This window comes from Zingiber officinale, chromosome 4B (assembly GCF_018446385.1).
Source record: "Zingiber officinale cultivar Zhangliang chromosome 4B, Zo_v1.1, whole genome shotgun sequence".
In the NCBI taxonomy this organism is placed as follows: Eukaryota; Viridiplantae; Streptophyta; class Magnoliopsida; order Zingiberales; family Zingiberaceae; genus Zingiber; species Zingiber officinale.
The window spans coordinates 103,757,216-103,783,295 of NC_055993.1; the positions used below are offsets into that span (position 1 = coordinate 103,757,216).

Here is a 26,080-nt window from a genome sequence, read left to right on the forward strand (position 1 = left end):
ATTGAAATCATGCTCAAATTTTATTTTAAATCGAGATCAAACTAAAATTAATTATATTTTTGAACTTCAAATCGAATTTCAATATCTGTATGTTTCGAACTCGAACTCAAAATCCAGACATGTGGTTAGCACATTTAAGAACGAATAGGACATGCCCGGGTCTTGGTTTACAAAATCCAGTCATGTGGTTAGAGTAAAGTCAACGTCTCCTTCAGTGCTTGGTTTAGTCAAGTCTGTTTTTAGCATTTATTCCAAGTAAATTAGAAATATAGATGCTATTTAAGTGGATGAATTTAAATTTTAAATAGGGTAAATATTCATTTTGAACGTGTATAAATTATATTTTAAATTTATCTAATTCATAAATTAGGAAGAAAGCCATCTAATTTCAAAATTAATTAGGAGAAATTCGAACAACTAAATTATATAAAAATAATAATGACATATTCTAATCCAATCTTTGAAAAAATTATAAATTATCACACGCTAAATTACTCATAACAATCCTCATTTTTTTTCTATAAAAGATTACCGTGAAGAAAGGATTTGTTTTAATTTCCTTAAATTATTAATAAATTGATATGTATGCATAAGAAACTTTCAAATGCCTTAATTATGATATGATTGTGATTGGACTATAAAAATGATCTTCTTTATCTTTTGTTATAATTATTAATCTGATTTATAATTTAATATTACTTTATAGAACATTAGTATGAATAAGACATGCCATGACTTGGTTTACAAAACTCAATCATGGGGCTAGAGTTATGGATGATAATGAATGGGAGTTGAGTCGGCTTTTTCTTTATCCTCATGCTCATAAGATTTTTCAACTTTTTCTTTATTCTCATACTCATAGGGATCACAAGTCCTTTATATTAATATTTTTTTCATTATTCATAAAAATATTAGAATTGACATTGTATTAATAAAATATAATAATAAATAAATAAATAAAACACATATTAAATATCAACAAAAAATAATTAGTGAGTTTTGAGATTTTTTTAAAATATATATATATTATTTAATTAGATATTCAGATTATATGAATATAATTGATTTGTTATATCCATCTGTATACTTAATTATTCAAATACTCATATTTTAATTATCTAATTATTTAATCGAGTTACCATTCAGGTTAAATATTAAATTCTTCATCTTTGTCTAGGCTTGTTGTGGCATTTATTATGGGACATTAGAAATATAGATGTTATTTATTGATTTGAAAATTTGCAACACAAGATGATCTATAAATAAAATAATAAAAAAATCAAAATTTGATTTTTTTTTTTTTATGGATAAATGAGATTCACTTTTAAATCATTTAAATTTATCTAATAAATAAATTTAAATTTATAAGATATAATTTACATTTATCTCATAAATAAATTATAAAAAAAGTTAAGACGCATTTTAACCCAATCATTGAAAATTTTGCTATCACAAGCTTATAATCACTCATAACGATCCTCATTGTTTTTTTTCTAAGATAGATTTGCCAACAAATTAGAAAAGTCTAGGGGTTAAGGTGGTAAACACGTTACACCGTTACACGGGAGCACATTTTCAATATTACCCCGACATGAACGCTTCAGCAGATTTTGCAAATTTTCTGTTTGCTCCTCTTTCTTAGTTTGATTACCAAATAGACCCGTAGGCGACGAGGCGGAACAGAAGCAAATGGAGCCGAGGAAAGGGTTAGGAAGGCCGGCGGTCGCTATCAGCGGAGAGGTGGAACGCATAGACGGCAGGACTCTGAGCTATGACGAGTTCGTGGAGCGCTATCTGAAGCCCAACCGCCCCGTCGTCCTCACCGGACTCATGGACGACTGGAGGGCCGCAGCCGACTGGCTTTCCCCCGACGGTCGCGGCCCGAACCTCCATTTCTTCGCCGATCACTTCGGTAAATCCGTCGTCCAGGTCGGATCCTCTTCTGCCGCTTCAACTATCTCCCTTTGTTTATGACTCGTGTACTGGTTTACAAGTTGAGAATTTCCGGCGATTCTTATTACACGCTAGTAGTTCATCTGACCATCTTATGTGCAAAACAAAATATGTACAATTGGTGCACAACATTTTTTTTTTCCCTTTTTCCTTCCTAGTGTTCGAAACTGATGAGGCTGGGAGCTGTTTATATCCGTGTAGATCAATTAAAATTCAATGGACAATTGAGAACACAAAAAGTACAAATGAGGATTTAGTAATGGAGAAATGGAAGATAATATAAAGTGTATATATACAAAAATCTGATATTCTGATTCTCTCAAGAAACATTTTTATTTGGCTTTGTACCCATGGATTCTTAGGTGTCCAATCTATCAGCATTTGTTTGTTATTACTTGTTTGCAATAATTTTCTAGGGAATTTCTCCCCAATATTTTGTTTGTTTGTTGCAGTCCCCCAAATAATCTGCTTTGTCACTTGAAAACTGGACCATAGTTTCTTATTGCGTATGTCTACTTTGTTGAGCTGGTTAGATGCCTCTAATGTTGATTCTCATTTCTATCTAATGCTACAAATTCATATCTTGTGTAGGTTGCTGATTGTTCTACAAAAGAGTTTACAGATCAGAAACGGCAAGAGATGACTGTGGCGGAGTTCATCAGCTATTGGCTCAAACTTTCATTGGAAAAAGGAAGGAGTGTCTTGTGTAATGATGAAAGCAAACCTTTGCTATATCTTAAAGATTGGCATTTCAACAAGGTACTAGTTTTGCTCTATGCTAAGCTTTATATGTTAGAATGATGTGGATTCCAAGTATTAATCACTGTAACAATGTTTTGATGCTGTATTTCCAGTGGTAATGAATTAATGATTGAATATACCCACAATTATCATACTTAGAATCAGTTTTTTTTTTTTTTTGGCATTTAGTTTCTTATTCATTTATATTTTTTATTTCAATGTTAAATTTTAGGAATACCCTGATTATGTGGCTTATACGACCCCTCCATTTTTCACTGATGACTGGCTCAATCTATATCTTGATAGTCACTTGATACATAGAGATTCAGACATTCACCGTGATAAAAATGAAGCTAATTGTGCAGACTACCGTTTTGTTTACATGGGACCAAAAGGTACACTTGATGAGTTGGTGCACCATGTGCACGTTCACGGTTTGGTTATGTTGCTGCATAAAAGCAATTATCATCTACTATTTGTAATTGCTTGTGTGCTAATTCATATTGTTGAACTATAAGCATTGGGAAAATCCTTTTTCGTTCTTTTACTTTTTTGTTTTACAATGCGGTGCCAATTTCCCCCTATTCATATTTCAGGCACATGGACTCCTCTTCATGCAGATGTTTTTAGGTCGTACAGTTGGTCTGGAAATGTTTGTGGGAGAAAACATTGGTTCTTTCTACCACCTTCCCAGTGTCATCTTGTGTTTGATAGGTACTTTTTCTTTCATCTTCAGTTGTTTCCATTTGTAAATGCAACAATTGTAAGAAGCCATAGTTGGGGTTAATACATGGACCTTTTTCTGACTTCAAACTCCATAGAAAGCCATATCATTAGAAATACATGGGCTATATAGATTTTCTAATTAAATTAATTTTTATTCTATCTCCCTCTATCTCATGTATTAAATTCTAATTCATTTATCTTTTCTAATTCACCTTTCGAATATGTCCATAATGTCATAACCTGTTTTTACGCAACTCAACTATTATGAGATAATATTATTAATATTTAGTTTATCTTGCTTATAATCTCACCTATACATCTCAACATTTTTATCTTCTTTATGTTAAGTATTAATAATTTGGTGTTGCTTTCATAATTGATGAGCACGTCTTTTACTCATATTATTAATCTAATCATAATAGTGTCTTAAATTCGAACTCTGCATACACCATGCTAGATTGAACTCTTACATTAGTTTGCCCTTGAATTTCATAGATGTCCATCAAGCTAATGAACATACTGAGTTTCTCAAGTAGAGCAAGCAGTAGGTGCATTTTAATTGTTTTTTGTTTTCAAAATTATACTTCAATATCACACGGTATTTGTTTTATATTATCAAAGTTTAAGCTAGTATACTTGTTTATTTTTATGTTCAATCATAGCAACTTTTTGTGTGTTTCATAATTGCCCAACACTTTAATGCAAAGGGTGTGTCTAACAAATGATGTCTTATGTTGGAGTTTTATATGCATTATGCAAGTTTGGACGCTTAAAATAAACTTGTAGTTAAATTTCATAAATGTGCATCAAGCTAATTAGACAAGTGAGCTTCTCAAGTAGAACTGGTTTTGTATGCCTTTGAATTTTTTATTCCTTTTTTAAATTATACTATTCTACTACATGCTATATGCTTTATATTCTTGATATGTAGGCTAGAATGTTTGTCTGTTTCTATTGCTTTCATTCTTATGAGTGGCTACATACTAGCATAACTAAGGTTGTAAACAAGCCAAGACGAGTCAAGCTTTGTGGTATTCAAGCTTATTTGATAAAGTAACCAAGCCGAGTCGAGATTAAAATGAACTAAGTCATTAAAATGATTGTTCAAGCTTGGCTTGGTTTCTTTTTTATGAGCTTGAGCTTGGTTCGTTTAGATATTATCAAGCTCTCAATTCAAGTTTATTTGATTGGTTGAAACTTTTATATTTTCAACTTATTTGATTAGTTATTGAACTTGATAATACAAATTTGTTTATTCATTTTGAAAGTTTCTTTATTTATTTAGCAAGTTGATAAGAGTTTTATTGGTGGGCATGGTTCACGAATATTGTTCATGAACGTTAACGAGCTAAACGCATATGTGTTCAAGCTTGCTCATTTAGTTAAACGAGTTGTTCAAGCTTGTTCATTTAATTGATCTTATGTATATTGAACAAACATAAACAAGCTCTTATCATGCCAAACACCAAACTTGTTCACGAACGTTTGGTTCATTTATCTCCCTAAGCGTAACAATTTAATCTTCACCTTCAAGTTTGATCTAATAGTTGCAGGCTGTTGGTTATATTATTTATTATAAGCATCTTAATTATTGTATGAAATAGAGATTTCTCTTTGTTGCTTTTGTTGTTTTTATATGATTCATCTTCACTCTTGTATACTACCAAGTTACATTTGTGAGGTGATTTTTCTTGTTCATCGTGTGAGTGCATCATTTGGGATTATTTTAATGGCTCTTTTCTTGATCATGTAGATACCTAAGATCGTCAGTATATAGTATTTATGATGATGTCTCTGAGAAAAAGTTCCCTGGATTTAGAAAGGTAGTAATATATCCTAATGATATATTTTATGTTGTTAACTTGTTATATCTGTGCCATCGTGACTGCAAAAATTTTACATGCAGACAATTTGGTTAGAGTGTATTCAAGAACAAAATGAGATTGTTTTTGTACCCAGTGGATGGTATCATCAAGTCCATAATTTGGTAAACACTATTGTGTTAAGTTATTATTGTGCTAAGTAATCATTTTTTTACTTTAATAGCGATGCATAATTACCCTTTTCCATTAGTCTTGCTTGCCTACTTTATACACACATATACTGGACTTATTTTTATTAATCATCTTCCACAAAGAGCCACGATTCTATTTAATGTATTACATCCGATTTGAATTTATAGTCCTGTTATGTTAGACACGTGTAAGTTCATTATAAAGAAATATACAACAAATTTAAAACCTTTTTAGCCAATCTACAATCCTCAATTGAAACTTTGCATTTTGGATGTAAAAAAATGGTGATTTTGACTGGAGTTCACATAAATGGGCTGGCATGACTACTTATTAAATTGAATAATGTTTGAATCACTTTTAGGACAAAGTTAGTCTTCATATATATATATATAAACTTATATATAAACTTATTTCTAGCATGCAGATCTCTATATAAATTCTTTTGCGACTTTCAAACTTGAAGCTAGTGTTTATGTTGATTAACCAAGTGAGGATTTGTTAGTTTCCAATGTGAATTAGTGTGGATTCTGAGTATAGTTCATCAATTCCTACTGAAGACATGGTGTAAAATGTTACCCTGGCATTTGATCTTGGATATTCAAGCCTTTTCATTCATGCTAGACATGTAATATAAATCTCAGCTAGCTCAATTTAAATTGTTAATGTAACTTTATTTGAAGAGGTTGTTTCCAAGCTCAAATCTTGCAGCTGCTACTATCTTGCATTGCATATAGCTGATATGTTGTTTAAGTCAAGGTCGTGGAGTCTATTATGCCCGTGGAAAAGCATGCTGGGAAGTTCAAAGTTCCGTTGCTACACTCATAATCATCTAGCACGTACAGACTTTCGATTCACAAAGAACATTAAATACAGTCTAAAATATTTCAATTTTATTTTTAACACTCAGGTTTCTGGCATTGTGATAATTGTATTTTTTTTTTTTGATCAACGAGTTGTTTAACATTGTTTATATATTTTTTTATGCATGTTCAGATATTGCAAATCCTCACTGTCCTTATTTCAGCTTTGTTTCTTACTTTTCCTTGGATATTTTAGGAAGACACCATTTCCATAAACCACAACTGGTTCAATGCCTATAACCTTTCCTGGGTGGTCAGTATAGAAACTAATTATTTAATATCTCTGCCCAACTGCTTGAAAATATCGATGTTTATGTATGTCTTTCACTGCTTCAACCAGTGGAATTTGCTGTTGAGAGACTACAACGTTGCTAAGGAATACATAGAAGATATCAGGGATATCTGTGATAATTTTGAAGGCCTTTGTCAGCGAAATCTTGCTGCAAACACAGGTTGCAACACTAATGTTTATGATGAGAGTGTGTGATATATTTCAGTTATCGAGCTCCACTTTCATATCATTATGATCTTTTGCAGGCATGAACTTCTATGATTTCATGATTTTTATCACAAGATTCACCCTCGGCAATATAGTTCAACTTTTTCATCTCAGACATGAGGAAGGCTCTCTTAACAGCTCAGTCACCAGATCTAACCTTTTCATCGCCAACCTTATCTCAGTACGCTCTGTTGCCACGAAAATGAAATTCGCCGAGGCATTCACTGAAGAAAATATAAATAGCTGTTCGGAAGAAAATCTGAATGCCTTCTCTATCCAGAAAATCATGCATGAGCGAGAATTTCAGGATCTGAGCAGTGCATTAAGGATGACGTATGAATGCATCAACACTAAATTGAAAGAAGGTTCACTGACGGAAATAACACGAGACTCTGAAACTGACTCTGCTTTCTTTGATTTCATCACTTCGTTGGGTTCGAAAATTCACGGTCCTGGAGATCTAGTCGGTTTGATCGACCGTGTTCTGGAGAAAACCAACTGCAGTAATTGCAATATCAACATTCCATGTGATGCTGAACCTTTTGTTGTTTAGACTTTAGAGAAGTTATAACTTGCAGTGCAAGATTAAGATTTTGATGGCTATGGAAGAATTAATTTCCTATCGACTGTTCTTGTAATTTTTTTTCTTTTCTTTTTGTTAATCGGGGTCAGGGCCGGCCTGAGGCATGTCACCGGGGCGACGGCACAAGGCTCCTGATTTTTAGGGGCACCAAATTCTACAAACATAAAATATATATATATATATATATATATATATATGAATTTTTTAATAAACATTGAGTATATACTATTAAAATTTAAGAAAATACTTTCAAAAAAATGAAAAGAAAAAAAGAATGTGTAGCATGTTTCCTTTCCAAGGCAACATAGTGATATTGAACCGTCCTTTGCTTTGAAGCTTTGAAGCAGCACCTTTCATCCTTGCTTTGAAGCAGCAATAAGGTGCTGTGAAAAAAGATGAAGGAAGCTTCGCCTGGTACTATCTCTCATTTTCTTTTTTTCTTTTATCCTTTCGCACTGTTATTTTGCAAGATTTTTCTTCCTGTCTTCTCGATCGATCATGGTCATGTGGTTCTATCCTCGTAAATGCAAGTTCGCACTCTGTAGTTTGTAGCCTGTAAGAGATCTTGTTGATCAAGAAAGCTGTCGATTTTGAAGGAGGAGAGTTGCCAAACACAATTCCATATGAGAAAAATCAGTTTGGATTTGTGCTTAAAAAATAAAAACTGCAGCTTCTGAATCTGATCACGGTCAAGTGTCAACAGGATTTAGAGATCATTTTTGGAATTTTCATCTACAGTGGAGGTGATTTATTGATTTTCTTTCTCCCTTTCATAGCTTTGGTTTTTTTGATGGTCGAGTCAGTAACTCATGTTTGAGTTCCTCTAGGGAAGAAGTGTTTGGATCTATGCTCGAAGAGTAAAACTGCTGTGAGTTCCATCTCTCAGTGATCCTTGCCCTAGATCTGTGGTTCAGCTGGAAATTATTGTAAAAGTAACGTCTATCGATTGCTTCAAGCACAAATCAGGTTTTATTGCTCTTTTACTATTATTTTCACTAATGTCTTTATTTCTTTGCTACTTGCTAGCTTTGTTGCTAGTTTTGTGTGTTTTATTTTCATTTGAAATTTGTATTACAAGCATGTTTTCAAAAAAATATTTATTTGGGAGTCAGAAAAAAAGTAGAAGACATTATTAAAACTCAGAAAGGTACTCTTCATAAATTTTTTAAAACTAGCTGTTCAATTGAAGATTCAATTGATGAATTACAAGAAGAAAATCAAGAACTAAATGATTATGCAATAGATGAGCAACACCTAAGTAATCAAGAAGAACTAAATGATTATGCAACAAATGAACAACAATTGAGTAATCAAGAAAAACTTAATAATCATGCAATCAATGAGTAGAAAGAAGTGATAGAAAATGATGACAATAATCATGTAATGAATGAGCAAGAAGAATTGAGAGAAAATGATGATAATGATTTGAATGTAGAAGTTGGTAATATAATTGAGAATGAAAATGAGTTAGAGAAAACTAATCATGTTTTGGATATATATGATCCAAGATCTTGGGATAACATTGATAATAAAACAAGAGATCTTTTGGTAGAGAAAAGTCCTATAAGAGAAAGTAATCTTAAGTTCACTGTAGATGAGCTTTTGAGACATTTTTCATATTCTTATTACACAAGAAAATTACCAAATGGAGAGAATCAAGACAAAAAATGGCTTGTATACTCGAAAGATGCAAACAAAGTATATTGTTTTTGTTGCAAATTGTTTAAATCGGTGAAAAATAAAAGTTTGTTGGAAAATGAAGGTCTGAATGATTGGAAACGTTTAAGTGATAGACTTAGACAACATGGAAATGGTATTGAGCATATTACTAACATGAGAACTTGGATTGATTTGGAAATTAGATTGAAAAAGAATGAAACAATTGACAAAGAGATCCAAGTGCAAATTAAGAAAGAGAAAGAACATTGGAAACTTGTTTTAGCTAGGATTATTTCTGTTGTGAAATGTCTTGCTAAACATAATTTGGCTTTTCGTAGCATAATGAAAAAATTTACCAAAGTAGTAATGGTAACTTTTTGGGGCTACTTGAATTAATTGCAAATTTTGATTTGGTAATGCAAGAGCATTTTAGACGTATTCAAAATAATGAGATTCATTATTATTACCTTAGTCATAAGATTCAAAATGAGTTGATTTTTATATTAGGTTCTAAAGTCAGAAGTACTATAATTGAAAAAATAAAAAGAGGCAAAATATTTTTCAGTGATATTTGATTGTACTTCAGATGCAAGTTGCCATAAGCAAATGACTTTGATAATTCGATGAGTGGATGTCTTAGCTTGTCCTATAAAGGTAAATGAGTATTTTATAGAGTTTTAAAAGTGGATTATACATCTAGATTAGGATTTTTTTAATGAATTATAATATGTTTTAGAACCCCTTGGACTTGATATTGATAATGTGAGGGGGCAAGGTTATGATAATGGTTCTAATATGAAAGGTAAAAATCAAGGTGTACAAAAGAGATTTCTTGGAATAAATCCAAGAGCATTTTATATGCCATGTGCTTGTCATTCTCTTAATTTAACAATTTGTGATATGACAAATTCTTGTGTTAAGGCTATATCATTTTTTGGAGTTATGCAATGCATGAATACTTTATTTGCTAGTCCTACAAAAAGGTGGAAGATTTTACAAGATTATGTTCATCAATTAACTCTAAAGTCATTGTCAACAACAAGATGGGAAAGTCATGTTAATAGTATCACAGCCATAATAACTCAGCCAAATGAGATAAGAGAAACTTTATATGAATTATTGAAAGTTAGTGAAGATGCTAAGACTAGGAGTGAGGTTGAATCTTTAGTAACACATGAACTTGAAAGTTTTGAATTTTTGTTGACTATATGGCATAACATTTTGAAAAAAGTTGAATTGATTAGTAAAAAGTTGCAATCTAAAGATATGCAAATTGATATTGCAATAAAGATTTTGAGAGGATTGATTTCTTATTTTGAAAGCTATAGGGAGAAAGGTTTCCAATCTGCTATGATATTAACGAAAGAGATTGCATTAAAAATGGAAATTGATCCTATTTTCCCCCAAAAACGTACAACTCATAGAAAGAAATAATTTGATGAAAATTATCATGAAGAGATTTCACAATCTGTTGAGGAATCTTTTAGGATTAATTATTTTATTGTTGTCGGTGATATTGCTATTTCCTCTTTAAAAAGTATATTTGAACAATTAGAAATCTTTGAAAACATTTTTGATTTTTTATTCAATCCTAAAAAGTTTCATTCAATGAATGATAATAGATTGCATGAGTGTTGTAATAATCTTCAAGTTGCTCTAAAATATAATGACAAGTCTGATATTGATGTTGATGATTTATTTTCTGAATTGCAAGTGCTACAAATGTGTTTACCAACAGAAACAAAGTTAGCTTTTGAAGTTCTTGAGTTTGTAAAAATCTTATATTATTTTCCTAATATTTCCATTACTTATAGAGTTTTGTTAACTATACTCATTATTGTAGCATCAACAGAAAGAAGTTTTTCTAAACTAAAATTGATAAAATCGCACTTGCGTTCAACTATGTCTCAAGAAAGATTAAATGACTTGATAATTTTATGTATTGAAAATGAGGTGTTAGAAAAACTTGATTTGGAAGAACTTATTGATGATTTTGATTCCCAAAATGCTAGAAGATCTAAATTTTTTCAATGATTATTTGATACTTATTTTGTTTTTGTATTTGTAGGGACGCACTTTTTGGAGAAACTTGGGAAATATATTTTGTATGTGTTGTATTTTTTTTTTAGAAATCTTGAGAAATATATTTTATATGGAGTTCATCATATTTTAAATAAAATATATTATTTTTTAAATTTTATTATTAAACTCTATTCAAATTGTATGTTAGTAAAAAAAAATTATAAGACCTCTTTTTTATCTTTTCGCCAAGGTCCCTAAAAGTAAGGACTAGCCCTGATCGGATATCTAACTTTTCAAACCTACTAATTTAGTTTGATTCCGCAAAAGTTTCTTAGTAGCCACAAGGATAAATTTGGGAAGCGTAGATAGTCATAGCGGAATGGGCAGAAGTTTGATATGCCCTATGAGAGATTTGAACTATCATTGCCTTGCGGTCATTGTTATAGGCATCTTATGGGAAAAGATGATGCGGTCATCCCAAGTGCCACTACACGTCCGTCCCAAAGCATTTGGGAGAGAAATAAATAACGATGATGGAGCAATATCTCTTTAAATGTGGGAGATTTAATTCCCTAGGGACCCTTCTAAGCTTTCTTTTTGGTGTTAGATAAGAAGAGGAATAAAAAGTGCAAGATAAAGTCATGTGAGATTGATAGAACACTCATTGCAATGCATCGATATCTCTTTTTTTAATTAACGAAATAAATCAAATGATACAGGACTCTCCTTCCATACTCCTCATGGAGTTCCTTGATCAATTAATATGCGCCGTTCTTGACCTGGAACGCCACGGCCAACGAGAGACAATTGCTGGTCAACTTCTTGACGATGCTGGTGGCGTCCGCCACCGGCGACACCAGTCCCGGGTTCTCGCTGAATGCGTCGTTGCAACTGTACGACGAATTAATAAAGTTATTTAGAATGATTTTTATAGAATTATTTTCGTGTATATTTTCGTTTACGGTACCTTCCGACGTAGACCAGTGCGGTGGAGATGGCGCCGGTCACCTCGGTGTGCGCCTTCCCGTCGCTGATCGCCGCCCCCTGCTTCTGCTGGGCCTCCTGCAGGCTCGCCACCGCGTTTGCGAACGCCTCGTCGCACACCGCCAGGTTCTTCCGCAGCCGCTCGTCGCCGCTGTGCGCGCCCAGGGCCTTCTGCGTGACGCTGCGCGCCGACTGCGTGCTGGACAGGGACTCGTCGATGGCGGCCTTAGTGAGCTCGCCCAGGGTGGTGGCGCCGGACTTGAAGGCGATGCTGGTGCAGAGCTGCGGCACGGTGACGAACTCGCAGGCGGAGGCGACCTGGGTGGCGATGCGGCGGGGGGAAGCGGCCGCGGCGGAGGCGGCGAGGGCGGCGAGGAGCAGGGCGGAGGAGAGGAGCCTGGCCATTGTGAGCGGACGACTATTGATCAATCGGAGGCGGCTCTCCCTCTCTCTCTTTATTGAATTAGGAGAGGAAAGAGAACCAAATCGATGATATGAAACAGGGAAGAGATTGGATCCTTAAATACAAGGGACGTCCTCGGCGTTCCTGGTTGTGGCTTGTTTGTTGACCATTTCTTCAGGCGATCGATCGTTCTTCACCATCCATTTTTAGCAAATTAACTATTAATAGAGTTGGAGGATTTAAGATCCAATTAATTTGATCGTTAAATAATCGAGATCATCGAGTTCCACGTGGCATCTTAAGAGGGAAAGCTTGTCGGTTTTGGTGTTTTTTTTTTTTTGGGTGCATCTCTAAATCTCATCAGACATAAAAAATCAGAATCGAGAGGGAAAAGAGAGAAAAAAAAAATCAAGTTTGATTGTTTATTTGTAATATTCAATTCGTTGACTCTCCTGATTTGTCATTGTTGAATAAATGTGAATGGAGAAAAAGAAGAAGAGAAGAAGTTTTATTGTGCATGAGATTTTAGTTTCATATTGGGAGTTTTTTGGCATCTTTGTTGGTTTATATTGATTCACATATATTGAGAATGTGAACAAATGCATGGGGAGAGGCTCTCTCTCATGCGTGGGTGCGTAGGGGGTGCAAATCCATGCCCCAGATTGTACTGAACCAAGTTGATTGCGCACACGAATGTCGGACCGGTCGGGACAAAATTTGCCCAAGCAAAACAACCAACATTTTACCACATATATCTTTTTGCTGCTTGTGTAATGGATGCATTAAAGAAAGATTAATTCAGAATCAAAACGGCCAAGTGAGAAGCTGGCGTTGAGTAATGATCATTAATTGATCATTACTACTGTCCTTTGGTCTTGAGCTCCTATATAAAGAGGTTGCGACCACAGGCAAAAGCTTACGCCGATAACACAGCGAAAGCAAGCAGAAACACTCCTCCTCATTCCCTTCTCTGTCGTGCAACTCCTGCTCGGCAGATTACCGCAGTAGAATTCGGGTACCACTCAGTTCGCCATGACCACCGGTGCTTGGTGGAGTTCACGGTCAGACCGTTGTATCCTGGGAAACAGACCACCCAACTAAGCCTCGAAGCACAGCCGGAGGTGGGGGTGAATCTGTTTCAAGGAAATTGCGACTCGCAGGCCTCGGTCATCCTCCAAACCTGCTGCTCGGTCGACCGACCTGCTGACCGACCGACCCGACCGACCGACCTACAGTCCGATCGACCGACCTACAGTCCGATCGACGGACCGACCTGCAGTTCGATCGAACCGACCTCCGACCGACCGACCGACCGACCCGACATGCCGATCCGACCGACCCGACATGCCGATCCGACCGACCCGACATGCCGATCCGACCGACCCGGCCGACCGACCGATCGGCCGACCGACCCGACCTGCCGATCCGACCTCCACTCGGCCGATCGACCCGGCTGACCGACTGATCGACCGACGGACCGACCGACCAACCAGACCTGCCGATCCGACTGACCCAGCCGACCAACCGACCTCATCTCGGCAACACAGACTAGTGGCTCAGGCGATCTTCTTGCTCTGCAATTTTTCGGCTCGGAGCATAAACCAGCCCCTGCTGGCAGCCTAAAATTATCCGCTCAGGTCATCTCTACTGTAAGTTGAATTTAATTCAGTGCAATTTAAATTCAGCTAATACCCCGTAAAATCTCTGGCAACAGATTGTTTGGTGTCTAACAATCTTGAAACAGATTCGATTCTGTTGAGATGGCCACGGAACAAAATGTTGAGGTGCAACAGACTCAACAAGTGCAGTCCCCCTCCGCCCCGATTGGAACTGTGTCAATCAGTCATGGGGAAAAGCCAGAGAAGTTCAGTGGACTGAACTTCAAGAGGTGGCAGCAGAAGATGCTCTTCTACCAGACCACGCTCAATCTGGCTCGGTTCTTGACCGAGGACCCTCCCAAGCGAGCTGAGGATGCTGATGCGCAGACCATCAGTACAGTGGAGGCATGGACTCATTCTGAGTTCCTTTGCCGAAACTACATCTTCAACTACCTTGCCGGCTCATTGTACGCTGTGTATAGCATGAAGAGAACGACTAAGGAGCTGTGGGAGTCCCTGGACAAGAAATACAAGACAGAGGATGCAGGGGCAAAGAAGTTCATTGTGGGTCGATTCCTGGACTACAAGATGGTTGACTCTAAGACGGTGATCAGCCAAGTCTAGGAGCTTCAGGTGATTTTGCACGAGATCCACTCAGAAGGGATGGTTCTGAGTGAAACCTTCCAGGTGGCTACTATCATTGAGAAGCTTCCTCCCGGCTGGAAAGACTTCAAGAACTACCTGAAGCACAAGCGGAAGGAGATGAATGTGGAGGAACTCATTGTTCGACTTCACATCGAAGAAGACAACAAGAGTTCAGAGAGGAAACTGTTCTCTCCGGCTACTGTGAAAGCCAACGTGGTCGAGCATGGTCAAAGCTCGAAACAGAAGAACCCCAAGTCTTCCAAGATGGGACCCAGAGGAGGCATCAGCAAGAAGAAGTTCTCTGGGAAGTGCTTCAACTGTGACAAAGTGGGTCACAAATCTTCGGAGTGCAGAAAGCCGAAGAAGAAGCAAGAGACCAACCTGAACGAGGGACCAGAAATGGACGACCTCTGCGCTGTGGTCTCTGAGTTGAACCTGATCGGTTCAAATCCGCGACAATGGTGGATCAATACTGGAGCCACCAGACATGTGTGCTGCAATAAGGAGCTGCTCCACAACTTCGAGGAAGCCACTGGAGACAAACTGTTCATGGAGAACTCAGCAACCTCGGACATCATGGGCAAGGAAAAGTAGTGCTAAAGATGACCTCAGGCAAGGATCTCACTCTGAACAATGTGTTGTGTGTTCCGGAGATTCGAAAGAATCTAGTGTCCGGATCTCTGTTAAGCAAGCATGGCTTTCGCATTGTCTTTGAGTCGGACAGAGTTGTATTGTCCAAGAATGGAGTGTTTGTAGGAATGGGCTATGCATCTGATGGCCTGTTTAAGCTCAATGTAATGGCGATTAGGCCTAAGATAAATAAAATTGAAAGCTCTTCCACTTATATGTTTGAGTCTTCGTGTTTGTGGCATGGTAGACTAGGACATGTTAACTACGATGTATTGCGTAGATTAATTAATATGCAAAGCATACCTACATTCCACCTTGACCCAAAACACAAGTGTGAGATTTGTGTTGAAACGAAAATGACAAGGTCATCCTTTCAACATATTGAAAGAAGTAATGAACCACTTGACCTAATACACACTGATGTGTGCGACCTAAAAGGTTCACCAACACGTGGTGGTAATAAATACTTCATCATTTTTGTAGATGATAACACAAAATATTGTTATGTGTATCTTCTCAAAAGTAAGGATGAAGCTATAGAGAAATTTGCTCTCTATAAGAATGAGGTTGAAAACCAACTTAATAGGAAAATTAAGGTGGTTCGAAGTGACCGAGGAGGTGAATATGTGTCACCGTTCGCTGAGTTGTGTGCTGAACATGGGATCAGACACGAAACAACAGCTCCTTATACTCCTCAGCAAAATGGAGTTGCTGAGCGAAAGAATCGAACTCTAAAGGAGATGATGAATGCTCTTCTATTGAGCTCTGGATTGCCAAAGTCCATGTGGGGGGAAGCTATGTAAACAGCTAATTAGCTTTTAAATAAGGTACCCCGAAAGAAAATAGATAAGAGCCCATATGAGTTGTGGAATGGAAGACAACCGTCCTACAAATACTTACGAATATGGGGGTGTCTTGCCAAAGTATTGGTGCCTGATCCGAAAAGGATTAAGATAGGACCAAAGACTGTTGATTGCATATTTATTGGATATGCACATAACTGCAGTGTCTATCAATTTTGTGTATATGAGTCACACATACCAGAGATACACAAGAACTCGATAATTGAATCGAGAAATGCCTCGTTCTTCAAGCATGTGTTTCCGTATAAGACCCGTGAGGATGTTAACTCCTCAAAACGGGTAACCGAAACACAAGGCAAAGAAGAAGATGATGATGACGAGGAACCCGTGGAGGTTGAGCCTAGACGGAGCAAAAGAGCTCGGGTAGAAAAATCCTATGGATCGGATTTGATCACTTTCATGTTGGAGAGTGAGCCCCGAAGTTACTCAGAAGCTGTAGGCTCTTCTGATGGATCTCACTGGAAAGAGACAATTGCATCTGAGATAGAATCTATCTTACAAAATCACACTTGGGAACTTGTGGATCTTCCTCCGGGAAGTAAACCACTAGGTTGCAAGTGGATCTTCAAGAAGAAAATGAAATCAGATGGCACAATCGATAAATACAAGGCCAAATTGGTAATCAAAGGATACCGACAACGAGAAGGCCTTGATTACTTCAATACATACTCTCCGGTATCGAGAATAACTTCCATTAGAGTATTGTTGGCTATTGCCACTCTATGGAATCTCGAAATACATCAAATGGATATAAGGACAACTTTTCTAAACGGAAATTTAGAAGAGGAAATCTACATGGACCAACCTGAGGGGTTTTCTGTGTCAGGACAGAAAAACAAGGTCTGTAGATTGGTGAAGTCATTATATGGCTTAAAACAAGCACCAAAGCAGTGGCATGAGAAATTCGATAATGCCATAAAGGAATGTAGATTCAAGATCAATGAATGTGATAAATGTGTCTACATGAGAGCCATAGAGAGTGACTATGTCATCTTGTGCCTCTATGTAGATGACATACTTATCATTGGGAGCAATGATAAGATAATCAAATCCACTAAAGATATGTTGAACTCAAGATTTGACATGAAAAACATGGGTCTAGCTGATGTGATTCTAGGAATCAAAATTCTTAGAACGACAGAAGGACTTGTTCTTAGTTAGACCCATTACGTGGATAAGATTCTTGAGAAATTCACCAAGGGTGATACTGCGTTGGCACGAACGCCGATAGATACGAGCCAACATCTATCGAAAAATCGAGGTGAAAGTATCTCTCAGATAGAGTATTCTCGAATAATTGGAAGTCTGATGTACTTGATGAGTTGTACACGACCAGACTTGGCCTACGCAGTAAGCAAACTGAGTAGATACACGAGTAATCCCGGTGTTGAGCACTGGAAAGGGATAACAAGAGTACTGAGGTACTTGAGGTATACTCGTGAATATGGACTGCACTATACAAGATATCTTGCTATGATCGAAGGATACAACGATGCGAGTTGGATATCTGATATAAAAGACTCTAAGTCTACGAGTGGATATGTCTTCACTCTAGCAGGTGTAGTCATTTCCTGGAAATCTTCTAAGCAAACCGTAATAATCAGATCAACGATGGAATCTGAGTTTGTAGCTCTTGACAGATGTGGTGAAGAGGCTGAATGGCTACGACAATTCTTAGAAGATATTCCACGATGGCCGAAACCAGTGCCGGCGATTTGCATACATTGCGATAGTCAATCAGCAATCGGTCGGGCATAAAGTCATCTGTATAATGGTAAGTCTAGACATATACATCATAGACATAATACCATTAGACAACTACTCTCAACGGGAGTTATCACTGTTAACTATGTGAAGTCAAAGGATAACCTAGCGGATTCGCTAACTAAGGGGTTAAATCGAGAGTTAGTTGCAAGCTCATCAAGAGGAATGGGTTTGATGTCGATGTCAGCGATTAGTGCAGAGGACACTCAACCTATGCTGACTGGAGATCCCAAGAACTAGGTTCAAATGGACAACTAATCTGCATTGACTAGACACACTGTGAGGGGTAGCCCAATGAAACAGTGACTAGACGAGGGTAAGCCAATGGGTTTTTAATGATAAAAAAGAGTAGATGGAACTCTTGAGGGATCACCTATGTGAGAAAGAAGTGGGGCCGCTTCGAAGAGAATTAGAGGCATAATTCTTAGAGCTTCTCACAGAACCAGGCGTGTTCATGGCCAAGAATGAACACACTCATGAGAACTGAGTTGTATCAGGGAGATTCTTGGGTAAGATTTGTCACTGCTTACACAAACGACAGTATAGTTCAAGGACATCGTGTCTACTATCAGCTAATAAGCAACTAGATCTTCACAAGGGAAGGTTCAAAGGTTAAAACCTACCTATCCTATACTTGACTCGACTGCTGAATGTTATCACATACCCTATCTCCATTCATGTGGGGGATTGTTGAATAAGTGTGAATAGAGAAGAGAAGGAAGAGAAGAAGCTCTATTGTGCATGGGACTTTAGTCCCACATTGGGAGTTTCTTGACATCTTTGTTGGTTTATATTGATTCACATACATTGAGGATGTGAACAAATGCATGGGGAGAGACTCTCTCTCACGCGTGGGTGCACAGAGGGTGCAAATCCAGGGCCCGAATTGTACTGAACCAAGTTGACTGTACACACGAATGTCGGACCGGTCGGGGCAAAATTTGTCCAAGTGAAACAACCAACATTTTGCCACATATATCTTTTTGCTGCTTGTGTAACGGATGCATTAAAGAAAGATTAATACAGAATCAAAACGGCCAAGTGAAAAGCTGGCGTTGAGTAATGATCATTAATTGATTATTACTATTGTCCTTTGGTCTTGAGCTCCTATATAAAGAGGCTGCGACCACAGGCAAAAGGTTACGTTGATAACACAGCGAAAGCAAGCAGAAGCTCTCCTCCTCATTCCCTTCTCCTCATTCGGGTACCACTCAGTTCGCCGTGACCATCCGTGCTTGGTGGAGTTCACGGTCAGACCGTTGTATCCTGGGAAACAGACTACCCAACTAAGCCTCGAAGCACAGCCGGAGGTGGGGGCGAATCTGTTTCAAGGAAACTGCGACTCGCAGGCCTCGGTCATCCTCCCAACCTGCTGCTCGGTTGACCGACCTGCTGCCCGACCGACCCGACCGACCGACCGACCAACCGACCGACCTGCAGTTCGACCGAATCGACCTCCGACCGACCGATCGACCGACCCGACCTGCCGATCTGACAGACCCGGTCAACCGACCGACCCGGTCAACCGACCGACCCGACTTGCCGATCTAACCTCCACTCAGCCAACCGACCGACCCGACCTGCCGATCCGACCGATTCAACCGACCGACCGACTGGCCGACCGACCGACCGGCCAACCGGCCGACCGACCGACCGGCCGACCGACCGGCCGATCTCATCTCGGCAACACAGACTAGTGGCTCAGCCGATCTTCTTGCTCTGCAATTCTTCGGCTCGAAGCATAAACCAGCCCCTGCTGGCAGCCTGAGATTATCCGCTCAGGTCATCTCTACTGTAAGTTGAATTTAATTTAATGTAATTTAAATTCAGCTAATACCCCATAAAATCTCCGACAACGGATTATTTGGTGTCTAACAATCATTTTATCAACGTCGTGGATTCCCCACATTTCAACCTTTAGATTGACCTGAAGTCTTCCGACGTGTGAGAAGTTGAATAATTTTGTTAGACGATTAACAAACCAAATAGACAGAGATTATGGTGTTAGACAATCTTTACATATAAGGAATATGAAATTACATGATCAATTTAGTCTTATAATTTAGTCTTATCCGTTAAATAGGCATGAACTCATAATCTTAAATTACGAACGAGATTGGTTCAGCTGAGCTTTCAGTTGTCCAAGTAAAGTGAGACGTCGTTGTTGGTGAGTCAAGCACTCTCAAATATTGCTTCCCGAGCTCAAGCAGAAAGTGGATCGGAGTGTCAAGTCCGAGTCGGCCAAGTTTGTCGAGTTGGGAGGGCTGCCAAGTGCCTGACCTACCAAACGTCAAGCAGCGACTTACCCGAGTCATCAAGTGTCGAGTTGACTGAGTGTCAAATGCTCTCGAGTGCTTTCCAAGTTCGAGTGGGAAGTCGAGTCGGTCGAATTGTCGAGAGCATATCTGACCGAATTGCCGAATGGCCGAGCGGTTTGTCGTCTCCCAATTACTAAGTCGACTGAGTTAGAGCGGGTCACCAAGTCAGGAAAAAAAATTGAGACTTGCGATTTATTAGTTTAAAATGATGTAAGATATTTTCATTGACATGAAACCTTTTGAGTAGAACTTAAAAATAAAACATAAGAGCGGCTCAAAGTGGACAATATCAAATATGTAAATATCCTTTCAGCATTTGACTCGTGCAAATTGTGTTCGCACATGAGTTGACTTAATTTAGTACAATCTGAGCCCGAAATTTGTACTCTTACAAGTCAGAGAGACTCTTCTCATGCATAGGTTCACAATTTTAATACTTGTGATACATCTTAAATCAACCATAAAGTCATGAACCTATCAATATGAGACTAAAATTCAATCCACAATGGAATCTCTATCTTTTCCACCTTTCTTGTTTTCATTCAAATTTCCAACATTTGGTATTTGGCAAGGAATTTAGATTTAAGTTGAAAATAAATAAATAAATCGTTGAAATCAAGCGTTAGAGCAGGAGTCAATGAATATTACCTCCCACGGACATAACCAAGTCGGTACTTAGATGATAGATTTTCACATGAGAGCAAGAATCAAATCTCCAAGGTACAATCTCTTGGAGAATAAAATTACTCCCACCTAATTGATTAATATTCGGTCATCATGATTTACTCCCTTATATCGCTGTGGGCCCCGGGATGATGTATGCTTGGGATGAGTAGTATGTATATTAGTAATAAAAAGAGTTGTAGGAAGGATTTAATAAAAAAAATCTTTAAGAAATTTGTGAAATTAAAGAGCAAGGGAAGTTCGATCTCTAACATGGCCAGCAGAATAGTTACGTTCTTGGTTTGTCAACACCATCATATTGTAGCTAAAGATCGACATATAAAACTATCAATGTCACCATTAATGTCAATATTCAATTAATGCTTGACTTACCTTCACTAGTATTCACACTTAGAGATTTTGATCGACTAATTGAAACGGGGCCTTCACTCGTATTCATAGAAAACTCCATGTGAACCCCTTTGTTTGAATTTTATTCTCGAGTGTTAGGCCATACAAGAAATGGCGGATGACAAGGGTTGCAAGGGTGTTTCAATTTCCTCAAAGCATGCACCGCGATGTCTTAATTGGTGTACATTTGTCTGTGCCAAAATCTAACTATTTCACATGGAAACTAGAGATGGAGATGACTTTGTTAGGAACTTCTCGTCCATTACATACTTAGCTATTGTTAGATATGTTTCTTCTAGTTGCCTAACTTGACTTGACTCATTCAATTTTCTTATCACATTATTTTTGCATTATATATACACAATAGATAGTCTTTCCTCCGACTTAATTACACAACTTAGCCACTCTTCCCCTTTTTCCTAAAGAGGGAATCAATCGATAAATGGCTCCTATGTGCTACTTCAGGAGCATTTCTAATTCCTCAAAGCAAGCTATTGTCGTCTTAATTGCCTTACTACTTGTAAGAGTATGTTGTGACGATCACCGACGAGAAAAAGTGGGCAACAATTGCTTAGAAACTGAAAGGAGAGCTTTGCTTGCCATCAAATCTGACATGTATGATTCTGCCGATTGGTTATCTTCTTGGATCGGCCATGACTGTTGCAAGTGGAGAGGAGTCGCTTGTGAAAGTTCTAACGGTCATGTCACTAGTCTTGACCTGCACTACCCCTATGAATATGATCCACTGGAGGAAATTATCGGCGTGAGCAAGGTAAACACTTTTTTGGCTGAATTGAAGTACTTAAAATACTTGGATTTGAGCTTGAACAACTTCTCTGCCCCTGTGCCAAACATGATTGTCTCACTTGTGCACTTGGAATATCTCAACCTGTCAAATGCTTTGTTTATCGGATCAGTTCCTCCACAACTTGGGAACCTTTCCCAACTCCATTCCCTTGACCTTGGATGTTGCAATTCGTATTCGGTACTAAGCTCAGATGATCTGAGTTGGCTCTCCCACATAACTTCTTTGAAATATCTCGACATGAGTTGTGTGAATCTCTATAGAGCAAGCTCTTGGCTCCACCAAATTAATTTGGTTCCTACTCTACAAGTGTTACTTTTGAAGTCTGCAATGCTCCCGCCTGTTCCGTCTCCTTTGCCCGCCTTCAACCTCACATCCATCGTCGTGTTCGATCTCTTTCAATATGAATGGAACATCAGTGATTCAATGATGAGGTGGTTGTCTAATGCTAGCAACCTAGAACAACTTGATTTATCTCGGCGCGGCCTTGGTACTCTTGATTTCATGGGGCTACAAGTTGCTTTGGGAGCTCTACATAATTTGAGGAAGCTAGTTTTGTTTGATAATAAGTTACAAGGAGAAATTTCTATAATAATGAAGAACGTTAGCAAGATGTTGCAACATCTAGATTTGAGCTGGAATTCATTATCCGGAGAAATTTCAACAATGTTTTGGAGCCTTCCGCGCCAATTGGAGTTCTTATCATTAGAAATGAATGACATATATGGAAGATTTCCGCAGATGTTAGGGAATTGCACGAGATTGAGACACTTGAGTATGAGAAACACTCAAATAACAGGAGATATTCCAAGAAAAGTAGGGGAACTTGTCCATTTGGAGTATCTTGATTTGTCTCAAAACCATATAACAGGAGAGATACCATTGAACCTCGGAAACCTTACAAATTTGGTAGTTCTATATTTGAGGGGGAACGATATCAATGGATCAATACCTGAGAGTTTTGGTAATTTTGTTCACTTGGAGGAATTGGATATCTCTGAAAATAATATTTCTGGTGAAATACCAAAAAGTTTCGGAGAACTTCAAAATTTGTTGGTTCTAGATTTACATGCCAACTCTATCAATGGGCAAATACCGAAAATGATTGGTAGAATTCCCACCTTGTGGTATTTGGATGCATCGGAGAACCATTTAATAGGAGAAATACCGAAGACTTTTGGTGGCCTATGTAACATAAGCACACTACATTTGTCGATAAATGATCTAAATGGAGAGTTAACAGATCTACTTGATGGCTTATCTAATTGTCCACAAGGAGCAATGCTATCATCTTTACTCATTGCTGACAATGAATTGAGTGGAGTTATTCCATTGAACTTTGGATTATTGGCTCATTTAGAGGAATTAGACCTCTCTTCAAATTCTATGCAAGGCAACATAACTGAAGCTCATTTTTCCCGACTTATGAATTTGATGCATTTGAATATATCTTTCAATTCCTTGAATGTAGCTCTACCGAATGATTGGCATGCTTCTTTCAGTGCCTATATAATTGATATGAGCTTTTGTCATCTGGGAGGTATGTTTCCTTCATGGATACGGTCCCAAACACATTTGGATACGCTATATCTTTCCGGTGTAGGACTCTCAGGAACAATTCCACTTTGGTTCTCGAATTTCATTTCAGAAGTTTCACTTCAAAATCTTGACTTGAGCTCAAATAATTTGAATGGTCCGTTGCCTTCTACTCTTTCTCCATTTACAGATCTTTCTAATAACTTGTTTGAAGGGCCAATTCCATTGACCTTAGCAAATGCAAACTACCTTCAAATCTTAACATTGTCTAATAATCATATCGATGGTAGTTTTCCGGCCTTCTTATGCAATTTAACTTCCTTAATTGTCATTGATTTGTCCAACAACTACTTATCAGGTAGATTACCACAATGCAAAAGTGTATTCCTGTTCTTTTTGCAGTCATTGCATTTGAACAACAATAGCATCTCCGGTCGATTTCCTTCTTTCCTGAAAACTTGTGACCGGTTGCTCACTCTTGATCTCAGTGAGAATAAATTCTCTGGTGAAATACCTACATGGGTAGGAGAACACCTCCAATCTTTGAAGTTCATAAGTCTAAGGTCGAATTTTTTCACCGGTATCATCCCAGAGAATATAGGACATCTCACTTCTCTACAAGTTTTGGATCTTTCTTTCAATAGTCTTTGTGGTAGGATACCTCCATCTGTAGGAAATTTTAGCTCAATGTTTGCCAAACGAAATTATACCTACTCCAATGCATGCAACAGCAATACTATTCAGTGTATGAACTCAGGTCATCCTTTGTCACCCAAAAAAATGAATTCGAGTCGGTATTCCCCCAATGATAAGATGATAATAAATGCAAAAGGGCTAACCATCGAGTACACTAAGATTCTCGCACTTGTAACAAGCATAGACCTATCACACAATAAACTTTCCGGAGAGATCCCAAAAGAGATGATGAATCTCCTTGGTTTGCAATTCCTAAGCTTGTCTGACAATCGCTTGAATGGTACAATTCCAGAAATTATTGGTGTCTTGACAGAGTTAGAATCTTTAGACTTGTCTATGAACAATTTCATAGGAGTCATTCCCTCAACCTTATCTGTTCTAGACTTTCTCAGCCACTTAAATCTCTCATACAATAACTTGTCGGGAAGAATCCCAACAGGCAATCAATTTTCAACCTTTAACGACCCTTCAATCTATGTTGGTAACAAGGATCTTTGTGGTGTGCCACTGTCAGAGTGTCCTTGTGATGAAGCCTGTCATCAATCTCTAACACCACAGGTAGCAGATGAAGACCGTGAAAAGCTTGAAACATTACTTAAATTTGTTTTCATTGTGATGGGATTTATAGTTGGCTTCTGGGCATACTTTGCCATCATAATACTGAAAAAGTCGATAAGAGATACTCTATTCCAGATGATGGACAAGATCTACGACTGGATCTGTGTGAAGCTCTCACTCAAGTTTGCACAGTTGAAGTCCAAATGGCAAAAATGAGCTTGATAATTGAAAGATTCACAGCAACTAGGACCTCTGCACCTTGTATGCTACTGGCTGTAGAAAAAAAAAGATGTCATGATTTGTTGAATCAATGTAGTTTTTGATAACTGATTAATGATAGTGGTCTAGATCCTTTATGTGCTGATGATATGAACGTGACGACTGTCTGACTTGTTGGTTTTAATGTGTTGCACCAGCACCACAGGTGATTGTGCTACAAGTGGCCCTAAAATGTGATGCTAAGTTGAGCAATTGCCACTAGATTTAGCTGTGAAAATTGACTAACTAATTACCTCTAACACTGCAATTCTCAGGTGGGCCAACATTTCATTTTGGACTTCCTACTTGGAAACATCTTCAGCATCGACAGTGAAGATCTCAAAGGTCACCTTGTATAAATAATGAAATGAGATCTTCAGCAATTGCCACTAGAAGCATTGGTGTACAAAACAAAACCATCTTAGGCATTGGGGGCTTTAGCTCTTGAAAACTTATCTTGCAAGAGTTTATCCTAGTTGACTTGATCCCTTTCTTTGTCACTAGAGTCGAGTCAGGGGTGTTGGTATCCTAGGAAATTCTTCAACGAAGAGATAATAACCTAGAAGTCCTAAGAAATTACTGACCTACACTATCTTGTGTTGTCTTCATTTAATGATGACCTCTATTTTCTGTGGATTACTAGAAATATCATCCTTTGGAGACCACTGATGCTAGAAAGAGAACACTTAGCAACTTCTCATGAACAATCGGAGGTACTCCACGTACCCAACTTCTAAATTGTGACAAAAGGTGAAACGCTCGTCCCCAGCGTCCCCGTCGTATTCGACCCAAGGTCATCACGAGGGAGGTAAATCGCAGCATCCGAGCGAGCATGTGACTGACAGGGTGTAATACAGGGATAGGGGATTTATTTCTCAGCTGCCCCGAGG

The 26,080-nt window shown here is 38.0% G+C and overlaps 3 protein-coding genes and 1 pseudogene across 3 annotated transcripts; 3 read left to right on the forward strand and 1 right to left on the reverse strand.

Moving 5' to 3' along the window:
* Positions 1–1,600: 1,600 nt before the first annotated feature.
* On the forward strand, positions 1,601–7,416 carry LOC121975833 (2-oxoglutarate and iron-dependent oxygenase JMJD4-like). The gene is made up of 9 exons (XM_042527720.1): positions 1,601–1,929; positions 2,545–2,712; positions 2,927–3,089; positions 3,291–3,408; positions 5,174–5,243; positions 5,327–5,407; positions 6,492–6,548; positions 6,636–6,747; positions 6,833–7,416. Exons 1-9 carry the CDS (start codon positions 1,690–1,692, stop codon positions 7,345–7,347), a joined length of 1,524 nt encoding a protein of 507 aa, XP_042383654.1. The 5' UTR covers positions 1,601–1,689; the 3' UTR covers positions 7,348–7,416.
* Positions 7,417–8,760: 1,344 nt separating this feature from the next.
* Positions 8,761–10,007, forward strand: LOC121978492 (annotated as a pseudogene).
* A 1,773-nt stretch (positions 10,008–11,780) lies between these two features.
* Positions 11,781–12,551, reverse strand: LOC121977786. The gene is made up of 2 exons (XM_042530208.1): positions 12,026–12,551; positions 11,781–11,949 (listed from the first exon to the last, which is right to left on the reverse strand). Exons 1-2 carry the CDS (start codon positions 12,445–12,447, stop codon positions 11,817–11,819), a joined length of 555 nt encoding a protein of 184 aa, XP_042386142.1. The 5' UTR covers positions 12,448–12,551; the 3' UTR covers positions 11,781–11,816.
* A 9,228-nt stretch (positions 12,552–21,779) lies between these two features.
* On the forward strand, positions 21,780–25,264 carry LOC121977787 (receptor-like protein 12). The gene has a single exon (XM_042530209.1). It carries the CDS (start codon positions 21,780–21,782, stop codon positions 25,146–25,148), a length of 3,369 nt encoding a protein of 1,122 aa, XP_042386143.1. The 3' UTR covers positions 25,149–25,264.
* The last annotated feature ends 816 nt before the right edge of the window (positions 25,265–26,080 follow it).

Excerpts from the sequence above, each read along its gene's own strand:
- LOC121975833 (XM_042527720.1), top strand. The coding sequence starts at position 1,690 with ATGGAGCCGAGGAAAGGGTTAGGAAGGCCGGCGGTCGCTATCAGCGGA. Across the intron at positions 1,930-2,544 it reads TCGGTAAATCCGTCGTCCAG|GTTGCTGATTGTTCTACAAA; the intron begins GTCGGATCCTCT and ends TATCTTGTGTAG. Across the intron at positions 3,409-5,173 it reads TGTCATCTTGTGTTTGATAG|ATACCTAAGATCGTCAGTAT; the intron begins GTACTTTTTCTT and ends TTGATCATGTAG.
- LOC121977786 (XM_042530208.1), bottom strand. The coding sequence starts at position 12,447 with ATGGCCAGGCTCCTCTCCTCCGCCCTGCTCCTCGCCGCCCTCGCCGCC. Across the intron at positions 11,950-12,025 it reads GCACTGGTCTACGTCGGAAG|TTGCAACGACGCATTCAGCG; the intron begins GTACCGTAAACG and ends TTCGTCGTACAG.
- LOC121977787 (XM_042530209.1), top strand. The coding sequence starts at position 21,780 with ATGGCTCCTATGTGCTACTTCAGGAGCATTTCTAATTCCTCAAAGCAA.